This window comes from Marmota marmota, unplaced genomic scaffold (assembly GCF_001458135.2).
Source record: "Marmota marmota marmota unplaced genomic scaffold, marMar, whole genome shotgun sequence".
Lineage (NCBI taxonomy): Eukaryota > Metazoa > Chordata > Mammalia > Rodentia > Sciuridae > Marmota > Marmota marmota.
The window spans coordinates 6,899,974-6,919,383 of NW_025999960.1; the positions used below are offsets into that span (position 1 = coordinate 6,899,974).

A 19,410-nucleotide genomic window follows, 5' to 3' on the forward strand; every position below is an offset into this window, starting at 1 on the left:
TAAGAAAAAAAAAAAAAAAAAAAAAAAAAAAAAAAAAGAGAGAGGGAGGGAAGGGGGAGGGGAGTAGAGTAAAATTAACTTAAAATGTGAAATCTAGGGCCAGGATGACAAAACATTAATCAACCATTCTGATGCAGATTTGTACTGCTGGAGTTTTCATGGAACTGCTTTACCTTTCAAGGAAATGAACTATAGTTGTAGGTAATAAATGTAACAGTTTATGAGGAATAAGCTCACTGAATATACTTACAGACTTACTCATAATTTCTTTTTGTACTTTGTAAAACCTGAAGTTTTTCTAACTAGAGATTAAAGTGAAAATACCCATTCCCTTAAGAAGACCTTAAGAGGGCTTTAGCTGATTTTCATTGTATCAGACAACATACCAGCTTATTAAAGAAATATAATAAAATTCTGCCAGGTGCACTGGTGCATACTTCTAATTTTAGCAGCTTGGGAGGCTAAGGCAGGAGGATTGCAAATTTGGGGCCAGTTTCAGCAATTTAGCAAGGCCCTAAGCAACTAACTTAATTTGATACTGTCTCAAAATAAAAAACAAAAAGGGATATAGGGATGTGACTCAGTGGTAAAGTGCCCATTAGTTCAATCTTCCTCCCAGAAGAAATAAAATAAAATTCTGATAATACTAAGTACTATAATAATTTTATAAGATTTAAGGAAAATAAATAGATGACAGTGGTTACAAAGCTAAATATACTTTACATGAAAGTTGAACTTTTTATTCTAAAATACTTGTGTATTTTAATTCGCCAGTAAGATATACAATTCTAGTCAGTTTATCCGGCTAGTTAAGGCAAAAAGATTTAATGGATTGTGGAACTTGGATCTATAAAGAGACCCTTTAAAAATCAACCGTATGAATCATTTTCTGGTACTTTTTCACTCAACTATCTCAATCATCTCATATGGAAATCAGGATTTAGTGTTATTAATTTCTTTCATTCTAAAGATGAAAAAAGTAAGGGATCAAAGAGAGAGAAAACACGACCTGAGGCCAACTCTAGTTAGCTGTTGAATACAGACAGGAAATCTGTTGGCTCCAGGGGTTACCCTCTTTCTGTTAGGCTAGAGCTAAGCTGCCCATTGATTTTGGACTTCCTGGACCTTACATACTCAAACATGAGTCAGAAATAGAAAAAGAGGAATCAGAAGAAGACAGAGAATACTGCTGTACTGAGTACAATGAAGGTCTGGGTCCTTATTGTTAACTAATGTCATTTCCAGTATAAATTGTTCAAAAAAAACCTCTGGCCCTCACATGACACAAAAACATCAGGAAGGCCAAAAGTAAAAGATTATTTGTAGAAAAAACTAGAGGACTGGTAAGCTGGAGCATTCTTTCATTTTCCCTAATTACTACTCTTTCAGTAATATTCTCATGTACTGAGAGACTTGTACATGCTACACACAATGCCAGCAGAGACACTATTCCCACTTTCTCTTTAGAAGTTTTTAGTTTGGGCAAGGTTAGAGGAAAACAGGTAAACAAATAACCATAACATAACATCAGAAAATAATTATTTAGTTACATACAATGGACTAGGGAGCAGTTCTATTTAAGGGCAGGAGGGAAAGGAAAGGGTATTTTGGAGGAATAGTTGAAATGTATCTATGTATACTAGCTACAGTGAAATAATTCTTAAGTTTTCAGTCTGGGAAAAACAACTAACTTCTATTTTAGTTAAGTTTTAACATAGTACAACATTCTGTAAAAGAGAGCCAACTGTAAAATAAACGTAGGCAATATCCAAAAAAAAGTGGATAAGTAAATTAATTTATTAATGTTTTAGAGGCGATGATGCTTTGACGCCATAGATTTCTGAAATATTGCCCCTTCTGTTCTGAACATTCTTTTTCTTTAACAAATTTCACCATTCTTACTCAATTAGCTATTCTATAGACCTACAATGTTCACAAAATCCTAATAGTAACATTTAAATCCATGGGGCACATTATATATATATTCTTGGACTGATAGGGAATTGTCACACTAGAATTTTCCTACTCCTTTTTAAAAAACCTGGGGGTTTATGTATGGATTTGGTCCATTGTTATTATCACAGTTCTCAAATTAGCACATATATTGATATCCTACAGAATAAAATAGCACATCTTTTAGAAATGATGTTTTCCTTTTCTCAATGAAGAATAAGAGTTGTTGGGATGGGTTGTCCAGAAAAATCAAGGATGCATAATAAAAACATTATAGTATTGCTATAGTTTGGATTTGGACTATCCTCTAAAAGTCCATGTGTTAAAGGCTTAATTCTGAGATGTCACTGTTGGATGGTGCCAGAACTATGGGGTCTCATTTGTGGTCCTCAGGTCATCGAGGGTGTGCCCTTGAAGGGGATTGTGCGACTGAAGCCCCTCCCTCTTTCTCTTTCACTCTTTAGCCAAGAGAACAGTGATTTTGGTGTACTACACATTGTGTTCATGATATGCTGCCACAGGCCCAAAATAATGGGGCTAATGATCCTGGCCTAAAAATTCTAAAACTGTGAGCCAAAATAAACCTTTTCTCATAGGGGTGGAAAGCTGACTAAATCAAAGATTAAGATTAATATGGATATGTTTTAAAGTATAAAGGAAAATTTAGATTAAATTTACAAATAAAACACTAGCTTGGAAGACAAACGTATAAACATCCACTTTGATAGATCTCTTTGGGCTATTCTGCCAGAAACTCAAATGTCTGTCTTCATTCTAGTTAGGAATTGGAAATACAGTGGTGAAAAGCAATGCTTTAACTGAATCCAGAATTCTAAAAATTACCACTTTAAGAGTATGGAAGACTTTAATAAGAATCCATAGAAGGCCAGGCACTGTGGTGCACGCCTATAATCCCAGTTATTCTGCAAGCTGAGGCAGGAGGATCGAAAGTTGGAAACCCACCTTAGCAACTTTGTGAGACCCTATCTCAAAGATGAAAAGTAAAAGGGCTTCTGAAGTAGCTCATTTGGTAGATAGAGCCCCTGAGTTCATACCCTAATATTGCAAAGAAAAAAACTGTTTTCATAGAGGATTAGATACTTTAAACTTGTTTTGTATGGAATACTTCAGGTATGCTTTATCACTGCCTTTTATCTCTGGCAAATAATGATTGACTGTAGCCCTGTTTCAATTTAGGATAGGCTGTGCCAGCCTAGTGGTGGATCATCTGCTTTACAGGTGTGGGCTGTCAGTAACTGCACTGCATCAGTTCCTCATTTAGTGCAGAAAACAAGCCCTGTCTGAAATGCAACAGTTAGTTGCAACTACAGGATAGGAAACATTTATAGAAAGCAGTTGAGAAAAGCAACTTATGACTGCTAAGGGCTTTAGTGAAACAAAAATATAGAACTTTTCATCTGTACTCATAAAAGGTTATTTATACACAGTAGATCATAAAGCATAACTATCACTTTTTTCAGTTTTTTTCAATTTTGCCTTTATTTATTTTTATTTGGAGCCCGAGGTATGTTTATTTGGTGATGGAGAGTACAGAATTTCCTCATGAATTAGTTGTAGAGGTTTTTTTCTTTTTAAAATTAATTTTTTAATTTATATATGACAGCAGAATGCATTACAATTCTTATTACACATATAGAGCACATTTTTTTATATCTCTGGTTGTATATAAATTATATTCACAACAATTCATATCTTCATACATGTACTTTGGATAATGATGTCCATCACATTCCATCATCATTTCTAACCCCAATGCCTCCTCCCTTCCCCTCCCACCCCTCTGCCCTATCTAGAGTTTGTCTATTCCTCCCATGCTCCCTCTCCCTACCCCACTATGAATCAGCCTCCTTTTATTAGAGAAGACATTCAGCACTTGATTATTTGGAATTGGCTAACTTCACTTAGTATTATCTTCTCTAACGCCATCCATTTACCTGTAAATACCATGATTATATTCTCTTTTATTGCTGAGTAATATTACAATGTGTATATATGCCACATTTTTTAAATCCATTCATCTATTGAAGGGCATCTAGGTTGGTTCCATAGTTTAGCTATCGTGAATTGTGCTGCTTTGCACATTGATGTGCTGTGTCCCTGAAAGATTCTGTTTTTAAGTCCTTTGGGTATAGACCGAGGTGAGAGATATCTGGGTCAAATGGTGGGTAAGCATAACTATCTCATCTTCAGCTTTTTATGTATTTCAAAAGCATATTTAAAAACTATGCATATACCAACTACTAGATCTGTTAGAAAAACCTATTCAAAGCTGTCCATTAAACCAGGATTCTGTCAGTATTCCTGGGAGCAATTCAAAGAGAGCTCTTGCTCAGCAGAGAGACATCCACCACAGGTGAGAAACTCCCACAGGGAAGGCTGACCATGTTCTCAAGAGCTGCTCCCTGAACTAGCTTCCAAGATAAATATTCCTTAAACTTATCCTGGCTCCCCTGATTTTTCTTCACAGACTTCTCTAGTTTCTCCTTTTTTGTCCTTTCAAATTGGACACCTTTATGACCACATTCTAGCTCTGTGATCTCTACAAATGCTTCATTTACTTCCTGCATTTTGTGCTGCCACTAAGCTGCCTGGGGCCACTTTAGTGACCTTGTCAGCTGTGTGATCCCTTCCCTGTTGCACCTAATATATTGTGATATCCTAAAACTCTTAGTTCATGGCAGAAAGAAATAATAAAATGAAAAAAAATCTTAAACTTTAACTGAGCAAAAGCACTGAATGTATACAGTTTCTAAGGCCAGTTGGCTTCCCCCTTGTCATGTATTCCTCATGTTGAACGGTTGATGGTGAAACTTCAGCGAATTCACAGGAAAAATATTAAGATCAGTAAAAAAAAATTCTATATATCTTCTTAAATTTCTAGTTAAAGTTGTAGTTATAAATCATGATCAAAGTTATAGTACTAAATCAAGAAGTACGCAAAAATGTTCATTGCTACCAAGATATCAGATACAGTAGTTATCTCCACAGGGAAGAAACTGCTCTGGACAGTACATTCTTTCTTTAATGTTGCTAAAAGTAGCTTCTCAGACAATGGAAGCACACATTTCTGCTTCTAATCACTTTTGAAATTCTTCAATTTTGTCTAAGTGTGCTAGTTGACTTTCCCTATGTTTCCGTAGATATACCAAGCTTTGCTATCCAATCTTTGTTATAAACATAGTTTTTGATCAATGTTTGTTGAACAATTAAAGGCAGAATGAGTGTAGATAAGTTTCATATGAATGGAAACTACAGTTTGACAGGACAGATGTAGAAAACAGTTTCAGAAGTTACTGACCTATAAAATGTGGACTTAACTCTGCTATGCCATTTTTCTTCATCCCTTCTTCTAAGCAGAATTTTGATCCCCTAATTCCTAAGCCACAGATAATTTACAAGTTAAAGAGGTCTGCATAATCAGGTACTTCCCAAAAGATCAGAGTTAAAGTAAATAAGATGACATTCACTGTCAATTACAATTTCAGTCTTACCCAATAGAAAGCAAATCTGTGTACTTCTATGAACATCCCATTTTTAATGATTTGAGGAATTTAAAAGTCTCTCCTATAAAAAATTACAACATTAAGAGTTTTTTGAGGGTAGAAAGACATAATTTTATAAATATTTACAGTCCATATCCCATATATGAAATATTTTGCCCTACAGCTAGCCACAAACATTTTTCTTCAAACTTTCCAATAATTTTAAGTTCCTAAAAGCCAGGTTGGTTTCTAGAACTCACATACTTTTCCTAACTCTTTCTCAAATGTCCTTGATTCTAAGCACGACACAAAACAAATACTTTTCTTTCTTCATGTATTTGTAAAAGGAATATTCATTTTGTTAAAATAATTTTAGTGAATGCTTGTGCAAATGTTGCTATTCTATGAGATTATAAATCTTAGGAGTGATGTCTGAGTCTTTTTAATATACTTTTTATAGCATGTAGCACAATATCAAATTTCAATGTTATTAAATGACTCCATAAAAAAACTACATTTCCAAGTGTAAATGCCATGCCAATGTGAACAGAATTTAAACTGTTATAAAATCCAGCCTGCCAATAATTAAACATGAGAATATAAATATTTATGTATTTGTCCATGCAGAACAGCTCTATATTCAATTTTCCCCCTTCTAGTCATATATCAAACAAGTAACAACAAAAAATATTTTTATATATCTTATGTTTTAGAAGGCACTAGGGTACATGTGCCTCTAAAATCAAAATTAATCCTTAGAGCTACTTAAGATTCTCAGACAAAAAAAGATGGCACTCATCCTCACGGAGGACAAGTGAAGATACACTAAAGAGTATTTCAATGAACTCTTTCTAGACACATGGGTTGTGACAGTTTCCAGGCTGCCATTTTGGCATTATTTTGAAACTGGGAATTGTGACTGGTACTGATTCATCAGTGTATATGCAAATTGTGATAATCCAAGGTTTGTCATTGCACAAACTGTAGAAGTTTTAAGCCCAAATTATATATAATGAAAAACTATTTGATGTATAAAGCTGGCACTAAAATCAAGAGTAGAAAGGATCTGGATACCAAGAGTTCACATAAGCTGTCCAGCAAAAAGCATAGATATTTGGATATATAAAAGCATTATTTCTGTGTTATAGCAACATGTATAATTATCTAAGTGTCTGTGTCAAAATATAAAACATTTAAAATTGTAGCAACACCCTTATACATCCCTTGTATTAATAAACTTCTGAATGCCTTGCTTTGTGCTATATTTTTTATTCATAAATTTATTCCTTTTTCCATCAGAATTTTACTTGCTAAATCCCCAAACCATTCTTGTTAGTCCTTACTTAAAAACTTTAACCTCTCCCTATTCCCTGTAGGAGTGTTCACAAACCTATGACGTTTGGCAACCCCCTTTGAAATTGTTCACCCTTGCTTTGGCCTGTACTGTTGCTTTTTAAGTAATTTTTTTAAATAGTTTTTTTTTAATAACCTAAGGAAAAGTTTATGCCACTTCCACAATGCAATCCAGTTTATCTTGCTTTATCAGCTCCAAGGAACAGATCATATAGTAAAAAAGCATCGAAATCCCAGTGGGATTTACAAATACCAAGCATAATTTCTTTATCACCATATAGTTCTATTACAGGTCAGTTATAGTTCTGTTCCACATTTTGTACATGATCAAAGATAATGGAACACCTTTTATTTTGGGACATGGCCAACCTTACAGCAGAGGGAAAAGGACATGGCACATTTTGGTTTGAAACTCTGAGTCTTACACTTGGCTCCGACATGACACTGACTGGTTCCACTTGCACACTAAGACTAAATGGACTGGGGAAATATAATTGTTCCCTGGAGAGTGGCAGCAGATATTCTCAAAAATAACAAAAACTTACCAAGAATAGCAGATAATTATAATAAAAATGGAATGACAACAGTGTTATGAATTTCTAGTCGTTTCCTGCCCAAATGTTAGAATCATGCTACAGCCAAATTTCTTTCCCCTCCATATATTTGGAATATTTAGAGAATTCTTACTATGTGATTCAATACTGCATCATGTCCCGGTATCACATGGAGCCATTCACTGAAAATCACTGCCAATATGATTTCCACATCTATGACATTACACCTGAAAAATCCAATTAAATTCCTAAATGTAAGATTTTGATGATGTGATCCAAAGTCAGATTTCTAGTATCAGATCTAGCCACGTATTTGCCTTCTTCTATTTCCCATTGCTTCACCTGCAGACTTTTTGACAACTTATGATAGCTACAGACTTCATCTCTGCTTACAGCATCTTCTGTTGCTTAGTTGCACTAATATTTGATGAACCAATATTCACCACTATGATCCTATATTAACTACTCACATGCAGTTCAAGCTTTGGCTTGTAACCTTCTAACAAAAGTCTTAGAGTCTTCTTTAATCTTTAGTAAAAAAGAACTCATAGATTACTTTTCAAAAGGAAGTATGAACTGAAAAAATTTTTTAAAAAATGTAAAAGGAACATGGGCTGACTGGAAATGTAAGATTTTGATAAAAATGGAAATTTTAATGTATTATGAATATTACTACTTTGGCTAAAACTGTTATAAAAGTGATTATTATTATCCACAAATGTGTGGGTTCTCTGATTTGTTTGCTTTGCAACATAATTAAGTATCAGAATCTGCAATAGAATCATTAAATCCAAAGGAGTTTAAGTTTCTGGACTTGAAAAAATAATAGGTCTAAGACATGTGATCTCTGAAATTATTATAGATAAATGAATCTTTTGGCAGATACTATTATAGCTGCAGATCTTAAAGCAAATAATCTAGCATAATGACTTTGATTCCAGCAAAAACATGGAAGAAAAGTATTTAAAATGTAAAATGGATTAAAATATTCTATATTAGTCTGCTTTCCTATATATAAAAAGTAAGCTTGCATATATTAATTTTGAATTCTGATGGCATTAGGAGCACACCTGGAGGTCTTTGTTTGGTGATTCTTCTCCCCTTATACCTATATTCAGTATGGGTTGGTTTCCAGGTTTCACCAAGGGAGGTTAAACTTGTTGTCAAGGTGAGCTTTGCTCTAAGATGTCTAAAGAGCTGCGTGTGCACTGAGGTATCCTAGTTTCCAGGCAATCCCTGGGCCAGGTTATATCATACTGTCAATAAAAATAATTAGTAAAAATTATAAATACCTGTAGATATGTATTTATTTATTTGTGGGGCTGGGGATTGAATGCCAGGCCTTGTACATGCTCTGCAAGTGTTCTACCACTGACCTATAATCCCAGGCTCTGACATATTTGTTTATTAATGGTAAATTTCCTTTTCTAATATATCTCTCTAAAAGTTAAACAACAACAACAACAACAACAGAGGTAATGAAGGGAAAACATCTCAATTTTTGTTGTTTGGCGTCATTTGTAATATTCTTGGTCATATGCTATTACCATATATTTATTGCTTCTCTAGTATACTGGGGATTGTTTTGAGAAAATTTGCTGAATATGTCTTCCAACAATTTTTTAAAGAGTAATTTTCATGTAGCATGACCATAAGCAATATTTAGTATGCAGTAACACACTTGAAAAGTACATGGCTGAATTTTATAAAAACCGTTTTTAGGGTTTTAAATACTCTCAGTAGCTGGGCATGGTAGTGCACACCTGTAATCCCAGTTACTCAGGTGGTTGAGGCAGGAGGAACTCAAGTTCAAGGCCAGCCTGGGGAACTTATTGAGACTCTGTCTCAAAAAATAAAGAGGGCTGGGGATGTAGCTCAGTTACAGAGTGCCCCTGGACTCAATCCCCAGAAATGCAAATAAAAATAAATAAATAAATAAATAAATAAATAAATAAAATTTTTAAAAAATTAAAATCTAAAACGGTCTTAGGTAAGCACAGACACTCTATGTTAATTAAAATTCTATTACTTTCATTTTTTCTTTTACATGTTTCATTTCTTAAAAATAAGTATGAATGTAGAAGAGGTAACTCAAATGAAATGATTAGAATATAATAACCTCTCATTTGGAACTATGGCTAATTTCAAACTTTCAAAATTTTAAAATTATTGATGTATACAAATTACTCAGGGTTTAAAAACACTGCAGGGCACAGGTATTGGAATTTCTATCTTAGGCAAGAAGATACACATTAGCCAGTATAATTACCATACAAGTTATATAAATGCCTTGTTTGGGGTTCTGAGTGGTCCTAGTTAACCAGCTTCCTCATGGGCAACTTTTTCCTTTCTGTCTGACTCCTATCAAAGATGAGTCCCAGACATGGCTGCTCTGGCAGTGCTGTGACAAGTCAGACACCAGAGCAGGCTGATGGCATAGGTCACAACCAACCAGGGGTCAGATGACCACCTGTGTGGGGGTCTCCATTTGGAGACCATTCTCAAAGTTTGGTGATTCTTCTCCCCTTATACCTATATTCAGTATGGGTTGGTTTCCAGGTTTCACCAAGGGAGGTTAAACTTGTTGTCAAGGTGAGCTTTGCTCTAAGATGTCTAAAGAGCTGCGTGTGCACTGAGGTATCCTAGTTTCCAGGCAATCCCTGGGCCAGGTTATATCATACTGTCAAGTAACGTGTGTTGTTGGCCCTGGGTGACGCTTGAACAGGCCTCATGGCTATCATTAATCTCGTAGCTACGACATATCTCTTGTAGTTTACTACAATGTTCGTGCCAGAGGACAGAAGGGGATGTAATAAGCATTGTTTTCTGGGGCTAATCGGAGACTGCAAGGAAAAAGCAACATCTGCTCTGGGAAAAAAATGATGATTATAACTCAAGCAGAGATCAAAAAGGAGAAAGAGGGTGGTTAATCCTAGGCAGAATGCACAGAATGAGGAAAGGTATAAGAGGCAGGAAGTCATAGTGGACATTGGGAGATGGCAAGGGGTTTACCTTGACTAGAATTCTGTACAGGAGAATAAATGGTCAGATGCAGAGAAAACAGGCTGAATGTTGTGGCACAGCACGGCTCTGAGAAAAACATCTTTGCTGAATGAATACGATGAACAATGGATTGCCAAATAGGGAATCTATCTAGCTATTTTAGTGTTTCTAATTACAAAGCAAAATGCTGTATTAGAGGAAACAAATACTGAATGAGCACATTAAGAAATATCCCTCATTAGTGATATTTTTAGTCAGCAGGTTTAAAGTTCCAAAATAGAATTATTTATGGTGTATATATAGAGAGCCAGGAGGTATGGAGGTGGATGAATAGACACAAACACATAAACAGTATTCTAAGGCACTTATCTATTAGGAAATGCTTATTGTAATGCAAAACCTGTTACTGACGAGAAAACACATTACTGAGAAAGAAAAATTCATACAAGATATTTTTATAAAGCATTGTTTTCACAATATCTTCAGATAAGCTCTTATTTGATCTTCCTAACAACCATATTGTTCAGCACAACAATTATATTGTTTCCATTTTACAGATGAAGAATGTGGCTCAGAGACACCCAGTCTGTCCCAGGACCAAACTATGAGGTAAATAATGAAAGCCCAAATTCATAGTCACTTCATTCTAAAAGTATGTTTTTCTATTACTTAACTGATGCTGCCCCCAAATAAGGTGGTCTACGGGCCTCTTGACTTTTAGAAAGTCATTCAGATCCTCTAGGCCATCCTCACCTGAACTGGAGAATATTATTCATGGAATTCTCTTAAGATTTGAACAATCTTTGCTATCTCTTCTATGCCTCCCCCCGACCAACTATTGTTTGTGCATTTTTTACTGCTTGATCAGTATTGCCAGAGGTTTCTTCATTCTATTGTTCTCTAAAATCAACCATCTTTATTTCTTGATCCTCTCTAGTACTTCTTTGCTTTATTTCACTCCTCACTTATCTTTCTAATTTTTATCCTCTGTTTCCTCGGCAGGTTTGGTCTTTATTCTAGTTCTAATTTCTTATGGATCTGTTTAACTATTGATTTTGAATTTTGTTTTCCATTATGCTGACTTCCTTTTTTTAAATTTTTTTTTAGATGTGTAGACCTTTATTTTATTCCTTTACTTATATGTGGTGCTGAGAATCGAACCCAGTGCCTCACACATGCTAGGCAAGCGCTCTACCACTGAGCCACAGCCTCAGTTGTCTTCTTAATTCATTAATTAACTTGAAGTTTAGATTTTGTATTTAGTTTCCAAGCTGAAGTAGAAGAGGTGATAACTATTGTGTTATTGTTTGGCAAACTTATTGCGTTTTGATTAGAAAACGTGTTCTGCATGGTATTGGTTATTTGAATATATTTAGAATCTTCTGGAATAGATGCATTTATATAAATTTATCAAATTTATTTTTTTGCTTGAACATGAAAATTTTCATAAGTGTTCTGGATTTGCTTGAAAAGAATGAAGTACTCTACTTGTTAAGTGCACAAAATCTTACATAAAGCTTTTAAATTTCCAAAGTTCTTTGATTTCTGCTATTTTTTTTCTTTTTGATTTAGCACTTATTTGTTTTCATTGTGTTTCCATCCCTTCTGTGATCTCTTGTAAATAGTGAATAGCTGTCTTTAAAAAAATAAAATAAAAAAACTCAGTATGAGGATGTTTGCCTTTATTGGGGTGCTTTATTGGTTTGTATTTTTATTGTAGTGAGTTAAGTTTATATTCAGTTCTATTGGATTTTCTGTGATTTCCCTTAACCATCATTCTGTGTGTGTGTGTGTGTGTGTGTGTGTGTGTGTGTGTGTGTGTCTTTCCTCTGTTTATTAGTTTGATTTTATTGTTTCTCCTTTTAATAGTTCATAATTTAAATGTTAAGTTCTTATACCACATTCTATACTACTATGTATCTTGAACTGTAGGTTTGTAGGTTTTAGTTTTTTTTTTTTTTCAAAATTTACTGATAACACATTATATATATACATATATACATAGACAGTGTACACATTATAGCATATAGCTTTCAGCATAATTTCACAAAAGTGTATCATATCCCTTATTTCTTTTAAATATTATTTCAAATTCTCTTTCAAAAACTGGGGTGTTTTGTAATGTAGGTATTCATTTGGCCATCTTTCACATGTACAGCTTTCTCTTGTTTACCTGATGGTGTACTTTATAGTAGTCTTACAAATGGAAAACTTGTCCTAAGAATTTTCACAGTGAATGCATCCCACCGTTTTTGATCTCTTTTTAGCAAAGACTAATGTAACCAACAGCAGTGGTCAGGTTAAGAGAAAGGCTGTTTCCCAGCAGAGGGAAGAAAGAGTAAGAAAAATTTGTGATTTTATTTTTCTTTATTCTAAATGCTTTGAGATTATTCTAACAATATGCTATAAACATAGAAATTCTTAAGTATTTTCTTAAGTTAGTTTTATTTATTTTCTGTGCCTCATCTTTCTCTAGTAGTGTATGTAGTCATAGGATAATGATACAAAAATATAAATAAAATGTAAGAATAACTTTCTAAATTGTTCTTCACAAAAAACCCACTAATATATACATTTCCACTAAAATGCTATATAATTTATTTGCAAAACATAAGAATAAAACTCCAGTTTTGAAGCATCTGACTTATAAACCTACTGAGGGTGAGAAATACATCTAATTTTAGTACTCCTTACTATTTATTAGTAGACATTTCTAATAAGCTTACAGATTAATTCTGTGAAATATGGGAAACCATATTCATTTATTATTGCTAAACAGACTTCATCACATGTTCATGATTCTAGACTAGTAACTTTCTCTCCTGGGAAAAACAAAACCAAAAGCTAGGGGTTTAAAGCTATAAACTAGTTACATATACTCAAAGTTCTTTTAAAGGTTCATTTAAAATAACAACTGCATTTCTTTTACATCTTTCTTTGTTGTTATCATATTTAAAATGCAGTCTGGACTTTCCCTCAACTACCATAAAGTTTACTTCTTTGGAGTAATTCCCTAATACAATGATTAATGGTAACAGCATAACGATTAATACTAATACATTATATTTTATAGTTCACAGGCGATACAAGTACTTTAAAGATTCAATTGCCTTTATAATAGGTACTATGAGGTAGACAGTATGAGAGCATATTACTCCTTTTAATGAGAATTTAAACCACAGAAGAGTTAAAAGCCATATCATTTGTACATTTACACATTTTATGTGTCTAAGAATATGAATATTAGTTCATAAATGTGGGAAGGATTTATTCTATATAAAGGTTTCATTTATGTCTCTACTATAAACTAATATGTTCTGTTAGAAAGAGATACAGGCTACCAGACAGGCTGCACACCAATGATTTCCAAATTTTATCCTTATTTTGCTTAGTTTCATTGAATCCTAGGAAAGTACTCTAGAAAAAATTAGTTCCATGAAAGTATGTAAAGTGGCATTAATTCATTTTGACCTTACAATTACCATTAAGTTCAGGAAATTCTAGTTTGGAATTTTACAGCGTAGGTATATAATACATAGTGGCAAAACTGCCTTGGCAATATTTGTGAATATTTGCCTTAAACTAAAGATCCCAATTACTGTGGTTTATTAGGCAGAGTTGAGTCTGGACTTCAGGCCTCCAGAAGTCTGGGCCTGAGTGCTTTCTTCTCTGAAAGTATGAACTACACAGGTGCAACGCTTTGCACCCATCACCAGTACATGCAGCTTAAAAAGAACCGGTGCAAGACACCCTGAAATATTAGAAATCAGACACATATTAAAATTGTATTAGACATTCTTTTGTTTAGTAATGAGTAACATACCTGCCCCAGGCTGCCTCATTTGTGGATTCTTTATTAACGGGCACACAAGAAGAGTCAATGACAGCTGATTTGTTCATCTTGTAACAGAAACCGCAGTCTGGATCCAACATACATTCGTTACAGTAACTGAAAAATAAAAAGAATTATGGTCATGTTGGCAGAGACAACTGGTATTTACCATATACTAGATTCCAGGTGCTTTTCTGTATTTTCCATTCTAGTTTTCAGTAGGATTTGGTCTCTGAGACTGGTTTTGGCCAAGGCAAGTGACATGTGCTGAGCCAGGTGGCTGGTCAATTCTGTTTTACCCTATCCTGGCTAGAGCAACTTTGGAAACCACTATGAGAAGGAGGAGGCTTGGATCTCAGAGACTGGATAGAGAAGAGTCCCAGTTAACCTGAAGCAAATAAACTTGCTTTCCTCAACCACAGATTGATTCATCTTGATTCAACTCTGATTGGTTCCAAATTGTCCTAAAGTATTTTTTCTCATCAATGTTTCCACATGTACTATAATTTAAAAAACTGGAAATAGTTAAGTTTTTTTCCCCAAAATATGACCTGAAACAAACGTTTTGTCAAACAAAGACAAAATGGATACCTAATGAAAAAAGTTAAACTGAAATATCACCCAAATATGGCCACTGTTAATATTTTGATTGACAGTTTTAGTTTTAACAAACACATAGAGTGTTGACTAAGTATTACTCTCAATTTTAAAAAATGGGTACAGGAAAAAAGGCTAATCTTTCTATGAGTTAATCACTTCTACTGGCTGGATCATGAGGCCATATTCAGTTAATCATTGCTCACCTGACAGTGGTATCCTAGCTGCAGGGAAATTTTAAAGTGGGTAGAGTTTCTCAACCTAGGCCTACAGTGAGCTTTAAAACAAGTTTTCTTGCTATCGGTTTTAGGACACTTCATTGCAAAACACTGGAGACACTAAAGATGCATAAGCCAAAGTCCCTGCTCCTTGATAGACAAAAGGCAAGAATGAGAAACAGATGTATAATACATAATGAACACACAACAGAAAATAGGTGTAAGCTACTCAAAGGACAGAGGCCTATTCATTTTGCCTGTAAGAGCTAGGAATAATTTCAGAGGTGATATCTGAAGTAAATTATAAAAGCAATTTACCAGGCAAAGAGGTAGAGGGAAGCACATTTCAGAGAATGGCTTAGTTTATTATTAAAGATCAACAGGACAGAATTAATGAATATCTACTTTCTATAAGTACTTTTACTATGGGGCACGAGAAGAAAACATATCTGAAAGACATGCAAGTCATCTAAAAGCGATATGAAGGACAGTATTTCTCAATCCTCAAAATTGAAATAACTCTTTGATTCAATTAATTCATTAAAAAAAAACTGGCATGGCTTAAAAACTAGATTTATTATCATTTTAGCAGTCTTATGTAACCTTTTGCTTTGGTAAACAATCATCTCTATTTTTGAATGACACTTTAGTCCTAGACAAAAAGCAAAAGAGAAGCTTTTTAAAACCTACTGAAAGGTCAATATACTTTAGAGAGGTGATTCAGCAATGTAAATATAAAACTGTCTACACAGGTGATAAGCACAATAAAACAACTGAAGGCATCAGAAGCCAGTGTCCTTAGACTTTGGCTTTGAGAGAAAGGAAGATAATTTCTACTAGTGTTTTGTCTGCGTATTTTTCCCATATTAGGTCAAATCTAACAACCCTAATTGTGCAATGACCTCAAAGGATATTCACTTGGAAAAGGTCAACTCATGCATTTGCAGAAAATGGCTCTATATTTCTGTGAAAATAAATAGTTCCTATAAAAGTCCAAAAAAGCATAATAAGGCTAATTATTAGTGGGAACATACTATATGTACATATCAAGGCACATGTTATGCAGAATGAATAACCTCCTGTTATCACTAATCCATATCTGACTAAAATTTCACATTTTTCTGCTTGTTTATTAAATTATCACCTATTGCAGGTGCTAGCACAGAGATTTGAGGAAGAAAAAGGTTCCTTACCTTTGCAGAGCTGATTTGGATTTTAGACTTTCTGGTGACTGCTAGTTAACTGACCCCTCTATATTCATTTGTTGTTTTCCTCCTTTTCTGTAGTTTTTTTTTCTTATCCAGTTTATTGACCATGACCTATCATTTCAATATCCTAAACTTCTGTGCTGTTCTATTATTTCATCCCACCCATATAACAAAACTGTAGCCCTACACGAATACAAACATTTGCCTTTTCTGTGCCTTTACCCACAGGAATCACACTACAGGGCAGAACAATAGTGTCCTCCCTCCCGCCCCCCCATGTGTGGGGAGGTGGAATCATCTGCCTGTAATCCCAGTGACTTGGGAGGCTTAAGTAGAAGGATCACCAAATTTGAGGCCATCTGGGCAACTTCAGTGAGGCCCTGCCTCAAAAAAAAAAAAAAAAAAAAAATNTTCCCTTAGCAGAGTCAGCAAAAAAAGAAAAAAGAAAAAGAAAAACAAAGGACTAGGAATGGAGCCAAGTGGTAGAGCAGCCCTGGGTTCATTCCAAGTACTGAGGTGAGAGAGAGAGAGAATTAGCAAGATGACTCTTACAAAATCAGTACAGTAATTATTTTATAATTCATGATCATCAAACTCAAATCATCCTCAATAAACTTGAAACTTTTAGTAGTTTTCTGTTTTTTTTTCTACAGAGGACTATTTTAGTCACCGTGCATGAAAATTATCTCAACTCTCCTTCACTATCCTCAGACCTCCAATGCTCCATTTTCCTGTACTCTGCAGATGACTTCAAGTCCAGCTTTATCAAGAAAATAAAAGGTAGCAGAAAGCAACTTCATTATCTTCTCAATGGAAACACATGACCCACCCTCCTAGCCTAATGTCCAGTTACAATGGCAAGCTGTTTTTACCAAGGGCCAGTTTCCCTATCTGAGCTATTTGATTCCCTCTCAGACACTTGTGATTTTTTGCTCCTTCTTTCCCCTTAGGGAGAAGTTTAAGTCATGGATTTGAGAGTTTTCTTTCCTTTCAATGTCGGCATTTAAAACTGTACACTTCCCTTTAAGCACTGGTTTAGCTGCATCTTGTATTTAATATTCTGTGTTGTTCTTTTCACTGATCTCAAAGTATTTTTTCTAATTTCTTGTGTCTTCTTTGACTTGTTAGCCATTTAGGAGTGTGTTGGTTTTCACATATTTGTGAACGCCCCCACAATCCTTCTGTTATTAATATCATTCCACGTGAGTCAAAAATATACTTGGAATGATTTTAGTCCTCTACTAAGGCTTGTTTTATGGTTTAGTAATATGGTCTGTCCTGGAGAGTATTTCTTGCATACTTAAGAAGGATGTGTTTATTCTGTTGTCCTTGGATGGAGTGTTCTACAAAGATTTATTAGGTCATGATGTTTTTCATATGTATGTATGTATCCATATACTGTCTATCTATCTACCTACCTACCTACCTACTTTTTTTTTTGTCCTTGGGATTTGAACCCAGGGGCTTTACCACTGATCTACATCTCCAGCCCTTTATCCTTAAGTTGCTAAGGGCCTCTCCACATTGCTGAGGCTGGTCTTGAACTTGTTATCCTCCTGCCTAAGCCTCTCAAGTTGCTGGGATTACAGGAGTGCACCACTATACCCAGCCAACATTTTAACCTTAAGGGACATTAAGCTCTTAGTTTCTAACAGTCTTCAGCTCAGCCTGTCATCATCCACATCCTGGAAATTGTCATCATCTGTGACAGCAATCAGCAAATTACAATCCTTGAGAAAAATCTAGTCCAACAACCTGTTTTTGTAAACAAAGATAACTGGAACACAACCATGCCCATTTAATTAATGTCTAAGACTGCCTTCATGATCTAAGGGAAGAGTTGAGAAGTTGTAGCAGAAACCATATTGGCCTGGAAAGTAGAAAATAACTACTCTCTGGCTCATTATAGAAAATGTTTGTGTCATAGTTTAGATATGAGGGGGCCTCTTAAAAGCTCACGTGTGAGTCAATATTTAAGAATGTTCAGAGGTAAAACAATCAAGTTATGAGAGTTGTAACCTTATTGGTAAATTAATCCATTGATATATGTGTGGTAACTGCGTAGGTACAGTGTGGAGGAGATAGGTCACTGGGAGTATGACTTTGGGGTTTACATTTGTCCTTGATGAGTGGAGCTCTCTCTCTTCCTGGTTGCCATGTCCTGAGCTGATTTTCTTCTGCCAGGATGTTATGCCTCACCTTAGGCCTAGAGTTGTTGAGTTGTCCAACCATTGACTGAACCTCTGAAACTGATTGCCAAAAGGAACATTTTCTCCCCTAAATTGTTTTGTCAGATATTTTTGGTAACAGCAATGAAAGGCTAACTAAAACAGTTTGGTAATCATTGATCTGGAAGACGTATGCAGATTCCATGTTGCAGATTTGCTACACCTTTCCTTCAAGCTTCCTTACTCTGAGAACAATTGCTCTGCTCTTCTACCTCTTATAAACCTTCAATGCTCCTTTCCCTCTGATCCTTCATTACATTCAAGGCTTTGTTCCTTCTGTAAAAACTTCATGCTAAATCCCTCTAATGACTCTCACCAAATCTTAAATGTTTTACATTTAGTTTCTTCTGTTATAGCCACTCTACAAAACTTCATGTTTGGTTCTTTCCAATCACCTTTCTTCTTTTACACAAGCTATTCTGTACTGGTGGAGAAATAACACAAGAAGATATAATGATAATAATAAAGACACATTTACATATAGGCTGGGAATGTAGCTCAGTGGGATAGCAATTGCCTAGCACATGCAAGATGCCCTGGGCTCAATCCCCGTGCTGCAAAAACAAACAGAACACACTGCAGTATTCAAACTTGGCTGGATTCACTGCTGGCAGAAGCTTCTAATTGCTAACTCTCCACATGTCCAAGACTGATACCCCACACACCCACAATTTCAACCCCTTATTCTTCTACACATCATAGCCTTGTCTTTGTTGGGAATCAGGACATACTACCCCATAATATAGCACCTTCGAGGTCATACTCTTTATCCTGCTTATCTCCTCAGAAGCCTAGTTACACTGAAGTTCTCTGAAAGTAGGACACAGGACCTTCATTCAGAGTGGTTATAGTCTATACTTGATGAAAAGAATCTGAACACACAGGCCTTGCTGAGCTCCCCAGGTTATTACCATTAAGTTACACCCTTTTGTTCTCCAACCATACTTTTTTTTTTTTTTTT

General features: G+C 35.0%; 1 protein-coding gene across 1 annotated transcript in view; it reads right to left on the bottom strand.

The window, feature by feature from the left end:
* Slc2a13 (solute carrier family 2 member 13) overlaps positions 1–19,410 on the bottom strand; it is a 335,579-nt gene that overhangs the window by 59,205 nt on the left and 256,964 nt on the right. Inside the window, exon 7 of the mRNA XM_015493228.2 lies at positions 14,190–14,315. Coding sequence (XP_015348714.1) covers positions 14,190–14,315 — 126 coding nt within the window. The remainder of the gene's footprint in view (positions 1–14,189; positions 14,316–19,410) is intronic.